Source organism: Hippopotamus amphibius, chromosome 17 (genome assembly GCF_030028045.1).
Source record: "Hippopotamus amphibius kiboko isolate mHipAmp2 chromosome 17, mHipAmp2.hap2, whole genome shotgun sequence".
In the NCBI taxonomy this organism is placed as follows: domain Eukaryota; kingdom Metazoa; phylum Chordata; class Mammalia; order Artiodactyla; family Hippopotamidae; genus Hippopotamus; species Hippopotamus amphibius.
The window spans coordinates 36,740,828-36,755,176 of record NC_080202.1 but is presented as its reverse complement, the minus strand read 5'-3'; the positions used below and the strand labels follow the sequence as shown (position 1 = coordinate 36,755,176).

Here is a 14,349-nt window from a genome sequence, read left to right as displayed (position 1 = left end):
AGGATGAAGTTGAGGAAACAATTAAGAGTGGTTTTGAAAATGTTGAAATTGAGGTTTCTGGGACATCACAGGACAGATGGCCAATTGTCATTCAGATGTACTGGTATGAAGTCCTACAAAACAAGCTAGGCTGGGCTACAGATCAAGGCAAAACCATGAATGCGAATAATGTTGCCAGAGAAGTTTCAAGTAAATGGATAAAAAGAGGATGGGAGCAGGGACTTCCCTGGACCAGTGGTTAAAACCCCATGCTCCCAATGTGTGTGTGGGGGTGGGGAAGGGAGGGGACAGGAGTTCGATCTGTGGTAGGGGAACTAAGATCCTGTATGCCACACCACGTGGCCTAAAAAAAAGAAAACATACATTTAAAAAAGAGGATGGGAGCAGAGATACGTGACAGGATATTTAGTTGTCATTTTGGGCCTTGAAGGATGGTGGGGCCATGAGCCAAATGGGTCTGAGTCCCTGAGGATTTCATGGCGAAAGCTGTCACACAAGCCCTGGGCTGCCTGCCTCTGGATGTTTACAAGGAAAAGAAATAATTCTCTATTTTGTGAAAAACATTTAGCACTGTTATTTTGTGTTTTTCTGTTTTTTGAAGCAGAATCTAATGTTAATGGATGCAAAGACCATGGCTGACAGTTATTTAGGCTATCATAGTCCTACCTTCAAATTCACTCGGATACATACCCTCAGACACTAAACTCAGATAACATAAGCCCTCTTAAACACAAACATACTTTCTCAGACACAGATTTGTCCCCTCCAACACATACATTTGATACCCTCTCATACACACCGACTTCCTCCATTATACCCAGTCTGTAAAAAACGCTAGCCTCGTATATATACAAACACTGACGTGATATTTTCATATTCTTACCACACCACTCCCTAACACAAAAACTCGGTCCCTTATACTCGCTGACACCATCTAGACACACCTGCCCCATTTCTCACTCTTTGAGTTACACTGTATGACTCCTTAAAGTATACACGCTGATCCCTCACTCACACGCATGACTTCAGATTTAATTACTCACACCCTCAAATGCACACATACATGCTCCCTGTGGTACATACATTGGCCCTTGATAAACTTCGTTGCCACCCACAAGCAGACATGCTCATTCTCTTCAGACACATTTGTTCTCCTCTATAAATTAAGAGAAAGTATGCTGACTAGTGATGTGCTGGTAAATGTTTAATAATCACCTCTCCAGGTTGGGGGGGGAGGTGCTCTGATTTATAACATTTGCCAGTTTCCATAGTGTAAATCCTCTGACCATGGCCCTTCGAGCTATTTCAAGCTATCAATGGTTTTACAACCTGTTCACAAAATTTCTGACAGTTTCACAAGGGCCCTCAGAAGCACTCTGCTCCAGTACACCACTGAATGCTGACCATCACAGATGCCCCCACTTGCTTTAGGTGACTAGTGAGTCCCTGGCCTTGTGGCAAAGTGCCTAAGAGCCTGGGCTTTTAAAGCTCCGCCTCATGGAGGCAGTGTAGTGCATGGTTAACAGCTATTACGTTTTCAACTCAAAGGATTGTGATGAGGCTTTAAATGAGATCACCATGATTTTTGTAAAATGGCATTTATAAATCTGAACAGAAACCAAAAAACCAAAAAAATAAAAAAACAGAAGTTGAAAAAAAAAATGATGTTTAGAAAGTACTGAGAACTAATGCCTGCCTGTAAGTTCTACAACATTTTTTTAAATAATCTTTTCAGATTCCTTGACTCAGAGACATGCAAGACTGTAGAAATATAGATCTGAACTCCTCCCCAATACAATCAGTTCTATCAGGGAGATAACCTCTGAGCAAAGGCATGCTCTAAATTGTGTGGTACACACTCTTAGAACTCTAGGAGTTTAGAGGAGAGGAAACCCAAAATATTAGAACTGGAAGAGATTGCAAACTAGCAGCCCTCAGACAAATTCAGCTCTGCAAAGAGTTTTTGTTGGTCATCAGAATGCCTTTGGAGCACATTTCTTTTCCATTTTCACAATCTCAATCCTTCCCCTTGTTTTACACACTCCCAGCTTTGCTTACTTAGGTTAGTGGCTGAGCCATTCAGCCAGTCCAGCTTGCCACTCTCTGATTTTAAACTAATACCCCTGTTGTGTGTGTGTTTTTAATAAATTTATTTTTATTTTTGGCTGTGTTGGGTGTTCACTGCTGCGCATGGGCTTTCTCTAGTTGTGGAGAGCGGGTGCTACTCTTCATTGCGGTGCGCGGGCTTCTCAGTGCAGTGGCTTCTCTTGTTGCGGAGCGTGGGCTCTAGGCGCGCGGTCTTCAGTAGTTGTGGCACACAGGCTCAGTATTTGTGGCTCACGGGCTCTAGAGCACAGGCTCAGTACTTGTGGCACATGGCTCCATGCCATGTGGGATCTTCCCGGACCAGGGATAGAACCCATGTCCCCTGCCTTGGGAGGCAGATTCTTAACCACTGTGCCACCTGGGAAGTCCTACCCCTGTGTTTGTTTTTTGTTTGGTTGGTTTTTTATAAATTTATTTATTTATTTATTGGCTGCGTTGGGTCTTCATTGCTGCACACAGGCTTTCTCTAGTTGCGGAGAGCAGGGGCTACTCTTCACTTTGGTGTATGGGCTCCTCATTGTGGTGGCTTCTCTTGTGGAGCACAGGCTTTAGGTGCATGGGCTTCAGTAGTTGTGGCATGTGGGCTCACGGGCTCTAGAGCTCAGGCTCAGTAGTTGTGGCGCATGGGCTTAGTTGCTCCATGGCATGTGTGGGATCTTCCTGGGACAGGGATCGAACCCATATCCCCTGCATTGGCAGGCAAATTCTTAACCACTGCACCACCTAGGAAGTCCTAGCCTTGTGGTTTTAACTGAAGTTTACAGTGTGCAAATAACAGTAACAAAAGTTACCTTTTATTGACCACTTACTTTGAGCCAGGTATTATCTTAAAATACTTCAACCCTATGAAGTGAGTATACTTTAATCTTTTTACAGACAGGAAACAGCTTCAGAGAGAGAGGACTTGCCAAGACACAGACCTAGAGAGTGATTTGAATCTAGGTGTGTTTGACTCTAGTCTGCTAAAATATAACTAGATCAATGGGAGAGAGGAGGGGACATTAGGCAAAGATAACCTAAACTAAGTGGGAAAGAGAGACAGCCTTGCCTTCTGTGGATGCAGGGCACTGGGAGAAGGCAGCATGCCAAGGTGGAAAAGCCTTTAAACACTGCAAGAAAGAGATATTGACTTTTGGACAAACTGAGTTCTCCACTTCCCTTCACCTTCACTGGCATCCCCCTAGTGTGAAATCTGGAAACCTGCAAGAGCCTCTTCCATGTTCCTCCCTCTTCATCACAATATAATTCTCACCGTCATCAGTGTGATTGTTTGGGGATGCAAATAGATCTTCTCTGACCAGCCCCTGCTTAAAATCCTTTAAGGACTCACCCTTGCACTAAGGATAAAATCCCAAAGCTTTAACAGGGCCTTAGAGGCCCTGTGTCTGCCCACCTGCCTAGTCTCTACTTGTGCTCTTCTCACCGTTGACCATTTTGCTGTATAACAATACCACTGGATGGTACTTATTGTCTCCCCTCACCGTTGGGCCATTTTATCCTTCCAATCTCACTCAGCTTAAACGTCATTTTCTCAGAGAGGCCCTCCTGACTGCCCGCTCGATCTAGATTAGGCTTCTCTGTCCTCTTACAGCTCCTTAGTGTTTCTTCACATAACTCTGCATGTAATGTGATTATTAATGTGTTTGTGTGTTTAGAGATTAAGGTGTGTCTCCACCACTAAACTGTCAACGCCTTGGGGACAAGGATTGCATCTGTTTCCATCATTGCTGTACACCCAGTGTTCAGCACAGTCCCTGCCTGTGTTAAGTTTCCAGTAAGTGTTCGTGGAAACAATAGATGTATGAACAGATGGGTCAGAGCCATATCTCCTTTTCACTGGTGTTACACACACACAGAGACAAACGTACAGTTAGGGCTCAGTAGACACGTGAATAAGCTTTGACAATGGGCACAAAGATTTATTTCAGCTTCAACTGAGTTTGGTTTCTTTGGGGTATCCTGGAGTGGAGCTGAGGCAGGAACTGAGTAAGTGAAGGGCAGAGTCCAGTTCTGAGCTGGGTTTGGTCAGAGTCACTGAAACCTGTGCAGAGTGGAGAGAGGAGGGGAGCGGGAAAGAGGAGGGTCAGTATCGGCTTGAAGGCAGCAAAGTAAATGTATCCTGGCACCCAGCCATAATTCAACTGCTGCTACCTCCAAATTCCCTTTCTAATGATAAGTAATCAAAATGATTCCAAAAACCACAGACTGTTACCCACTTTCCTGTGGAGATTTTCTCATACCCTCTTCTCCATTGTTCTGGTCACACACCTCTCTTCCTTCTAACCCTCTTACAGGAAGCCATCCCAGATTTGTTCCTTCAGTCCCTCAACTTCCCAGCACCGAGGTCTGAATTTGTTTTGGTTTCTGTGCCTCAGGGTCTGCATCTTAAATGAGTGTCCACCATTCAGGTGGATGGATCTCACCATGGTATGGAGCCATCCCTTGCTTCTGAGACACAATAGATAGAAAGACTTCCTAGCTTAGGAGGAGGATTCGAGGTCTTTTGAGACCAACAACAGCTACAGAGAAGGGCAACATGCCTTCAACTCTAGCGGCTCCATCCCTGAGAAGGTGCCATGGCACAGGGGTACCGAGGGAAAGCTGACGATAGGATGGGCTTGGATGGGCAGGGCAGGTGAGAGCAGCATCTCACCTGGAGGAAATTGAGGAAGAAGTGCAAGTGGTACTAATAACTGTCAACATTACCAAACTCTTAGTCCTCCGCAGATGTTGCTCTCAGCCTCTTCCTTGCATTATCATACTTAAGCCCCACCAAATCCCATGAAGTGGTTTAAATAGCCCAGATTTTCACAAAAATCCTGAAGTACAGAGAGTCTACGTCATTTGTCAGCATGTGTTGGGCTGAAGATCTGAACCCACATCTGACCTCAGAGTGCAAGCTCACAACCACCATGCAAGACGCCCAAAGCCACCAAACTCCCACCTGAGCCTGCAGAGCTCCATCTGATCACCCATCCAGGCCAGCAGCTCTCGGATCAGTAAATCCTTTAGCAAATCTTCATCGCTGGGGTTCTTGGGTAGGGCGCTACAAAGGAGAAAGCCTCAGGCAGGCCCCTTTAGCCTGGGCCCCACCCAGAGAGTAAATACAGGGCCTGAGACTCCCGTGTGGTGGGACAAGGTGGGGCGGGGGTGGGGTGTGCGAGTCAACACAGCTGCCTCTCAGGTGTCTCAGCGTTCAGAGCTCCGCCCCGATCCGTCGGCCAGGGAATATAGGCTCTTCCATACAGGCAGAGACACACAGCTCTGCTGGGAGATACCCCACCCATGCACCTCTGCACGCGTCCCAGAGTGCATTCCAAAACCCCAAGAGATTACTTTGGGAATAGTCACTCTTCAGAATGATCTGTGTCATCAATGCCTCAGTTTCCTGCAGAGACGGGGTAACTGATTTCAGGGGACTGGCCTTGGGAGGGTTCCTGATCCACAAAAGCCTTCCTGAAGTTTGGCAGGTGGACGTGGAGAAGCCAGTTTCTGAGGTCTCTTTTGTGCCCCTCTCCTGGACTTGGTGACTCTGTACACTAAATCATCAATCTTAGAAACTCTGGCCCCAAATCCCCTCCAAGGACCCCCACCCCCATTCCTCCCAGACTTTCCCTTAGGCCTGGGCTGACCTCCAGGAGTTCTGTGAAGACCCCTCTTTGAACTCTGAGTAGAAGGGGATGCGTATCTGGGGCCTAGCCCTGCTCTAGAGTCTGGGACAGGGAACAGTGAGATGGGGGCGGGTCAGGGGGCCCCACCCACATCCCTTCCCCTGTGGGCTGACTCACCCCTGTTGCTCCCTCGCCTCCTCCTTCCTGTTAGATTGATGGGCCAGCTCTAGGACCCGGGCCTCCCTCTGGGTGATGTTGTGTTTCCAGCTGGTAAAATAAAGATTGGGAGTGGGTGGGGCCAGGGGAGACTCCAGATGTTCTCCAGTCCAAAGAAGCTCCAATCTTTTGGTACCTCAACCCAAGGAGCAGGGGGTGCCTCTTTCTCCACTCAACCTCCCCACTGCTTGTCTTCAGCTGCCAGTGAAAAGCTTTTCAGAAGCTATCATGCTGGCCAAACAGCAAGGGCAGGGAAAGAGACTTTGCAAGGAGAAGAGCAATGAAAGCAGTTTATCCTATTTCCAAAGTCTGAAGCTGCCACCAGTGAATAGTCATTGGCAGCAGTTCAGCTCTCCTACCTTCATCCCTAGCCCCCTGGGGATCCTCTGTGAATCCCACACATCTTCCCCGACCCCTCCTCTTAGAGGAAAAGGATTGGAAAATTGCCCAAGTCCTGCCCCCAGACCTGACTGCTGCCTGAGCCAGGGTCCCAGGCAGGGCCGCCATGCAGTCTGGCTTCCCCTCAGCTAGGCCACTTGGACTTGTGCATCACACGGGGCACGGGAGCAGGGTGGGTGCGCGTGACTCACTCGCTCTTCTTCCCCTTCTGTGCCAGCAGCCAGTTCACAAAGTCTTGCTGGCGGATCTTGTCCATGGCGATACTGTAGTCACTGATGAACGTGCCTTCGGCATACCTGGGGCCTCGAGGTTGGGAGCCGCTGGCCTTAGTGTGGAACCTGAGGGGCAGGGAGGGGAGAGAGAGGGAAACCAGGATGCCATAGAAGGAGCAGAGGGCGTGAAGATAAATGATTGTCACCAACGGGAGGCTGACATTTGGAAAGGAAGTAGCCCATTTCTTGGGTGTCAGTTTTTATGGAGACACCCTGTTGTCCATGCCTCAAGCCCCTGGGACTTTATCTGCAGCACAGGCACCCACTTCCAGCATCCTCAGTGTGTGAGGCTCTGGCTTCTGGGCAAACATCAGGGGTCCCCCTCATCCCCAAGGACTGAACAACAGTTTCCTCCTTTGCTCCTCTTGCCCTGGCCCCACTGGATTCGGTTCTTTGGTTCTCAGTTTCCTAACGATAGTGAGCTCTTATATAACAGCACTTACTAGTGAGTCAGGTCCTCTACAAGCCCTTTGATACAGAAGTTTATTTATAGTGTCCTCACACTACCCCTAGGAGGCAGACACTATGTATATCCCCTTTTGGTGAATGAGGAAACCATGGTGCAGAGAGATTAATTTAGCACATAGCATAGGTGTGATCCAGGGTTTACTGCCAGGTAGTCTCGGTCCAGGTCTATGGTCTTTAACTTCTGCATGATGTTGTCTCTCCTTGTGTATGTATGACAGCCGTGACTCCAACTTACACAGCCAAGTTGACAGGGGCATATGGCTTGTCCTTGCATCTGCGAAGGCCTAACTCTACTCAGTCTCTCTTGGTCTCCCCAGCACACAAATAGAGCCCCCTGCTGTATTCACTCATAATCTTCTCTGCCTTTTCCTCACAGCACTGATGACAGTTTGAAGCTTGCCTAGATGGTTCTTTGTCTGTTTTCGCCTTAGACCTATATGCTCCTCAAGGGCAGGTGGCATTTGGGGACTACTCTTCACATATATCCCTTGTTTCTGGCACACAGGAAGCCTGCTATAAAATTTGATCAAATGTACACATAAATGAATGGTTAAGGCTTTCATTAGGAAGGGAGATGCTATCATCTATTGCAGACCCTTAGCCACTGAGAAGTCCTGCCAGAGATCTAAGCACAATCTCTCCAGCTGCAACAGTAGCTCGTAAAAAATACTCCCTGGTTCTAGCCTCGCTCTGCACTCAGACTGCTGGAAGGTTTTTTCCCTCAAGCACCTTTCCTCTTTAGCCTGAGATTCCTCCATATCTCACCTCCCCCTTGAAAACAGAACCCAGTCATCCCCCCAGCCCCCTCCCCTGCACCTGACCCCTTCCTTCTTACCCCAACCTGGAGTGACCTTCTTCCTTCTCTCCTAGCACCACTGCCAGGAGCAGGGACACCAGCAGCAGAGAGAAGGTCTTCATGGCCACCATACTCCAAGGGTTATTTCCTGAGCTAAGAGAGAAAAGGACCAGGATGAGGTGGAAGCCCTAGTGCTGAAGGAGCAACCCGTGTGGCCATGCACTGCTGGCACCCCAGTGCCTGTGGGGAGTCCAAAAGCTGAGGGACCCTGTGCCCTGGGAGTTGGAGCTTTTTTAAGAGGCTGGAGCAACACCTTGGGGATGGTGGGGCGTGCTGGCATTCGAGTTAGAAGGGACATTGCAAAGGACATGGAGACTGGCTGAGAGTGGACCTGCTTTTTGTTTCTTGGGTGGAGTCTGAGCGGGGTGGGAGGAGGGTGGCAGAGGGGCAATCCTGGCAGGAGAAAGCCTGTGTGCATGGATGGCCCCCTTCCTGGCCCCCATGGCCAGATAATCACAGGCACGCAGACTGGCGAGATTGTCCCCTCAGAGCCTCCATAGTTCATACCAGCCAGCCTTCCAGCTCTCAAACTGGCTGTCACCTCAATCATTGTAGGCTCTCTTGGCCTGAGTGAAAGCCTCAAGGAGAACCCTCCCTCCAGCCTTCACTATCCCCACTCAGGGATGTCCAACCCTTCTACAGAAGGCGAGCCCCGTTTCATCAGGGCATCTCCAGCAGAGATGAAGAACAGTAAGGAACCTTCCTCCCAAGCTCTGAACACCAAAGCTAGCTCTAGAGATGTGTGGGCTGCAAGACCTCGTCTTCCTGACTCGTCACCTGGGTGTTAAAGGGACCCTCAAAGCCACCTTCTTGTTTCTTATATAGAGGAAAAGAAAGTAAGGGGCTAGGGTGCTGAGCCCCTCAGGGGTACCAAGACCCACCACGTCTCCAACATCTTGTCCAAGTTCACGTCTACCCCCGTCCCAGCTTCTCTCTTACCAGGCTTCCTTTCCGGCTCTCCCAGAAGAAGGACAGGGCAAGGATCTCCTCCTCCCTTCTGGCCCTTTGGAACCTGTCTCAAGAAAGTCTGCCCTGGCTCCTTTATATCCAGGCATCACAGACCTGCTGATTAGCCTAAAAGCATCTTATCTCAAGAAATTAAGCTCACGGCTCCTGCCACATTAAGTCCATTTTACATGTAATAAAGTTGCCCTTTCCACCTGAACTGTGCTAATTGGTGATTAACATTTGGGTATCTTCAGCTGCTGTCTGGGCCCAGCCTATGGGCAGGGTACCTTAAGTGCCCCTTTTCTTCTTCCTCCTCCTCCCTTCTGGGCATGGAGCCCAGTATTCCCCCACTTCCTTTACAGGTGTCCTGGGTTAGAAAGTACATATGCCCTTGGTAAGGGCAGGCTTGGGTAGGGTGACACTAGCTGGGGATGGGGGAGCACTGCCATAGACATCAGACTACTCCTGTGTTGGAGAGAGTGGGGCCACGTTGGCCCACAGCTTTGTCAATGTGGCGGTGTCTCCATCTGGATATCTAGGGAGTGTCCAGCTGGCTGGGGAAATTGCGGGAGAGTGATGGAGCAGAGTATTGAGGAACATGGAGGATGGGGGGGTCCTGGTGGTAGCTGGTAAACTGAGAACTTCCACTGGAGCTGCCTTCCTGCTGAGGGGCAGGTAGAGTGGGGAAAAGAGGCACATGTACACCTTGGGGACCCAGAGGATGGTGGGCCAGCTGCAACTCTAACTGTAAAGATTTATGAGGTCCAAGCCTCTCTCCTCAAATGCTCTGCTCTCCTATAAGAGAGAAGTATATGCCCCTGTCTTTTTTTTTCTTTTCTCTTTTTTTTGGATGCGTTTCGTTTTCATTGCTGCGCCCAGGCTTTCTGTAGTTGCGGTGATCGGGGGGCCACTCTTTGTTGCAGTGCACGGGCTTCTCATTGCGGTGGCTTCTCTTGTTGTGGAGCACAGGCTCTATACATTCGGGCTTCAGTAGTTGCGGTGAGTGGGCTCAGTAGTTGTGGCACGTGGGCTTAGTTGCTCTGCAGCATGTGGGATCTTCCTGGACCAGGGATTGAACCCATGTCCCCTGCATTGGCAGGGAGATTCTCAGCCACCGAGTCACCAGGGAAGTCCCTATGCCGCTGTCTTTTGCCATCAAAGTGAGGCCTCTGAGGCCTTGCTGTGCCTCTATCAGACCTGGGGCTCTCAGGTAAGGACTGGGAGCCAGCGTTGTCTGCTCCATTGCATGGAGGCTTCCTGAGGCTAAGGACCATGTCTGACCCTCAGACTGGAGTCTCCTTGAGGTACACCCTTTGCCATTCTCCAAGCACTTAGTGCATGGCTCTGTCCACAGGGGCTCTTGGTCTGGAATGGGCAGGGCACAGCCTGCACGTTTGGCCGACCCCCAAGGCCTCCTTCCCAGGCTCTTCCTTCTCCATTTGCTGTGGGTACTTTGAACCCTAAACAGCCCCACTCATGCCGGGCCTGTTAGCTACAGGGCCGAGTGAAGGCCACCTTCCTTTCCAGGTCAACTCCCCAGCCTGGGAGCAGGTCCAGCATGAAATTAAGTGCTTGTGTGGGATGAGAGGTAATTGACTAGGATGGCCACTCACCTCTGCTTCCTAGAAACCTCACCCACCCACCACCCATTTTCCACCATCTTGAAAAACTTGTCTCTGGGCAAGCTCTGCAAATTCCATCTCCTAGCTATCAATGGGCAGAGATTAGACATCAATTCAGATTTGGCCTCCAAAAAGGGTGTGGGAGCTGCTTGTAATCCTGCTTCCTGTTGAGGAACACTATAAATGGGCTCAGAAGGATTGATGTCGAAACCTGAGGCCCCCTGCCAGAGGCACAGCATATCCAAAAAGGGTGGACGTCGGGCTTCCTAGGTGGCGCACTGGTTGAGAATTCGCCTGCCATTGCAGGGAACATGGGTTCGATCCCTGCTCCAGGAAGATCCCACATGCCGCAGAGCAACTAAGCCCGTGCGCCACAACTATTGAGCACATGTGCTGCAACTACTGAAGCCCATGCACCTAGAGCCCGTGCTCCACAACAAGAGAAGCCACGGCAATGAGGAGCCCGCACACCACAACAAAGAGCAGCCCCCACTCACTGCAACTAAAAAGAAAGCCCGTGCACAGCAAAAAAGACCCAACACAGCCAATAAAATAAATAAATAAGTAAATAAATAAATAAATAAATTTCTAAAAGGGTGGACGTCATTCCCTGGGACCCCTAAGTCTCATGCCAAACCAGAGTCAAGGAAGGTCCTGGAATGGGTGCCTGGTGCTCTGGGGATTTGTTCAGGGGTGGGCTGCTCTGAAGGCCAGCTGTGCTTTGGGTCCCTACTCTACCTCCTCTTGGAAGTGACCTCTCTGCAGCCCCCCTCCCTGTTCCCTTTGATTTGGGGCTCTCACGCCCAGCAGTGGACAGATTAGGGAGAAATGTGGCCTGGGTCCTGGGGGAGGGACAGATGTGGGGAGGACCAGGGAAAGAGATCAAAGATGCCAACCTCACAGGGGAGCCCACAGGCCTGCCACCCACAGGGCATTTGGGAGGCAAAGGAATGGGAAAGATGGCCTTGGGAAGTTTCCGGGGGTCAGAAGGGCCTGCTGGACTTAATCAAAATAGTTCAATAAAGCCAGCTGGCCACCCAGCCAGCCTATAAATGCCACAATGGGCAGTGCCTTGGTGTTCAGAGTCCAGTGCAGTGCAGGGCTGGGGGGCGGGTGGGGAGGGAGCAGAACCTCAGTCCACTGAGGAGAATTTCTAGGATGTGAGGGATCAGATGGACACAGGGTATGGGGAGGCAGGAAGTTGCCCTCCCACTGGTTGGAAGCCCAGATACAAAGGCTGATGGTCCAGACAGATGGAGAAGGTCTGTGGGGTTGGGGGTGTCTGAGGAGTCAGGGAAGTTGTGGAATCAGTGCAGGGACGGGGGGTGGGGGATGGCTGTTCTGTTGCAAGAGAACCCAGGATCTTGCTTCCCATACCCTCCTGGCATCTGAATTGAGGCCCAGGGAGCTGGAGCAGCAGAAGAGCTTTGGGGGCTTGCTGGCCCTTCCAGCTTACACCATCCCCTCAAGGCCCACAGGGCCACTGCAGCCATTCCAGGCCGGGCTCCGAAGCCAAGTCAAGGTGACTCGGAGGGCTGGCTGCAGCCTCTCTGCTGTGGATTCTGCTTTAGAAGTTCACTTGCTCTTCAAGCTCACTGGCTGCCTCAGAAAGCTCTCTTACACCAGATGGCAGTTTTTATTCTTCTCCTGAAGAGGAGACAAGAGGTGACTGGATCCCTGACAAACTCTGCTGAGTCATCTGGTTTATCCTGATTCCTAGAAGGACTACCTCCAGCTTTCCTCCCCGGTCACATCACAAACGCAGGCATAGTCTCAGACATTTTTACCCACTCAGCCTCCAATACCACTCAGATCAAGATAGATACTTTCCATACGGATCTTTTTAATTTATTTATTTATTTATTTATTTATTGGCTACATTGGGTCTTTGTTGCTGCGCACGGGCTTTCTTTAGTTGTGGCAAGAGGGAGCTACTCTTTGTTGCAGTGTGTGGCCTTCTCATCGAGGTGGCTTCTCTTCTTGCAGAGCACAGGCTCTAGGCACACAGGCTTCGGTAGTTGTGGCGCATGGACTTAGTTGCTTAGTTGCAGGTGGGATTTTCCCAGACCAGGGCTCGAACCCATGTCCCCTGCATTGGCAGGCAGGTTTTTAACCACTGCACCACCAGGGAAGTACCTAGAAGGATCTTAAAGAAAGTATATATTATTTATCTACAGCCTCTCTTGACCATCTGCTACAGGTCTGTTTGTAAGTCCTCTCTTAGTTCTAACCCCAGTCCCTCTTGCTATGTTCAGAGGGTTGTGGTTTTTGTTTGTTTTTTGGTCTTTTTCTTTTGTTTTGTTTTTGGTCTGCTTTTGTTTGTCGAGAAAAGAGCTCAGTCCTTAATAGTTGCAGCCTAATTCACAGGAGAACAGCAGTAAAAAGTTAGAAATGGGAGGTGGTGGCCACAGGTTCTCAGTTCTAGGGAGGGAGAGAATTGGCATTTAGGTAAGAGGTCAAAGGCTGGCCCTCCCAGAGAGAGCAGCATTCCTGAGCCCCTCTCTCTCCCAGGTGGGAGCACATCCCAGGAAAAGGAAGAGAGGGGTGATAAGTGAGGGCTTTCCCTTCCTTTTCCTTGCACGGGGACATGAAGGATGAAGTAGTTTCCAGGGTCCCCAGTGAGCCCTCCCAGTCTCCCATCACAACACACACACATTCCTACAGTGGGTAAGGGGAGGGCCTTCTGCAACGTCAGAAAACATGCCCCTCATTAGTTAGTTTAGGGAGTGGCCTGGTAGGTTGGAGAGAAAGGAGTAGAAGGATTCAAGCCCCAGCTCCACCTGCTCATCACTCCGGGGGGTGTTTGGCTTTGTTTGGGCGAAGCCCTTACCCATTCAGAGCCTTAGCTTACTTGTCTTTAAATTGGGGATAAGAAAACAAAATCTGCTCTGCCTAGCTTATGGGTAAGTGTGAAGTGTGTGTCTTGCTAACTTGGGGCTTCCTGCCAGTGTTGGCTGGTGGTTTTCGCTGGAATGACCTCCCCTACCTCACTCTATGGTGAGAATTAAATGAGATGAAATAATAAGTCCAGGCTGATTCAGCCCAGCACCCGAAACATGGAAGGCTCTGAAATTCCTGAGTAGGGGTAAGGCCTTTGAAGACAGATCCGCCTATGCTTCCTGGTAGGGTGCGTTGGAGCAACGTGCCCTTTGTGTGCTTTAGTTTACCTTCCTGCAAAATGGGGAATGTAATAGTTCCTGCTTCAAAGAATTAGTTTGGGAAGCGAGTATACTTCGAAGATATGCTTTGTTATATTATATCTTGATACATTAGTTATCTTTTGCTGTGTAACAAATTATTCCAAATTTTAGCAGCTTTAAACAATGAACCTTTATTTCTCACAATTTCTGAGGATCAGGAATCTGGGAGTGGCTTAGCACTGTGGGTCTGGCTCAGGGTTTCTCATGTCAGCTGAGCTGCAGTCTCAGAAGAAGATTCATCTGGGACTGTAAATGACCTTCCAAGCTCACTCCGGTGACTGTAGGCTGAAGACTTCACTTCCTCACCATGTGGACTTCTTCATAAGGCTGCTTGCTGGGTGGCTTCTTTCCCCCAGAGGCAGGGCAAGCACCTAAGGTGAAAGCCTAAACGTCTTTTAAAACCTAAATCCAGAAGCAACATACCATCACTTCAGCTGTATGCTATTGGTCACATGGAGCAACGCTGGCACAATGTGGGAGGGGCTATGTAAGACTGTAAATACCAGGAGGTGGGGTCACTGGGGGCCAACTTAGACGTTGGCTACCATATGCATAATCAGTGGTAAAAAATGTTGACCATCATTGTCATTGTTACAGAAGATGCTAGATTCATTGTGTTTCTTTTCATCATCATAAACTCTGTCCATTTAA

At 49.5% G+C, this 14,349-nt stretch overlaps 1 protein-coding gene across 1 annotated transcript; it reads right to left on the bottom strand.

Moving 5' to 3' along the window:
- Nucleotides 1-4,004: 4,004 nt before the first annotated feature.
- GIP (gastric inhibitory polypeptide) lies at nucleotides 4,005-8,928 on the bottom strand. Its single transcript, XM_057716954.1, has 6 exons — nucleotides 8,868-8,928; nucleotides 7,914-8,016; nucleotides 6,524-6,670; nucleotides 5,895-5,984; nucleotides 5,051-5,152; nucleotides 4,005-4,147 (listed from the first exon to the last, which is right to left on the bottom strand). The coding sequence occupies exons 2-6, from the start codon at nucleotides 7,997-7,999 to the stop codon at nucleotides 4,138-4,140; spliced, it is 435 nt and encodes a 144-aa protein (XP_057572937.1). The 5' UTR covers nucleotides 8,000-8,016; nucleotides 8,868-8,928; the 3' UTR covers nucleotides 4,005-4,137.
- Between the last annotated feature and the right edge of the window lie 5,421 nt (nucleotides 8,929-14,349).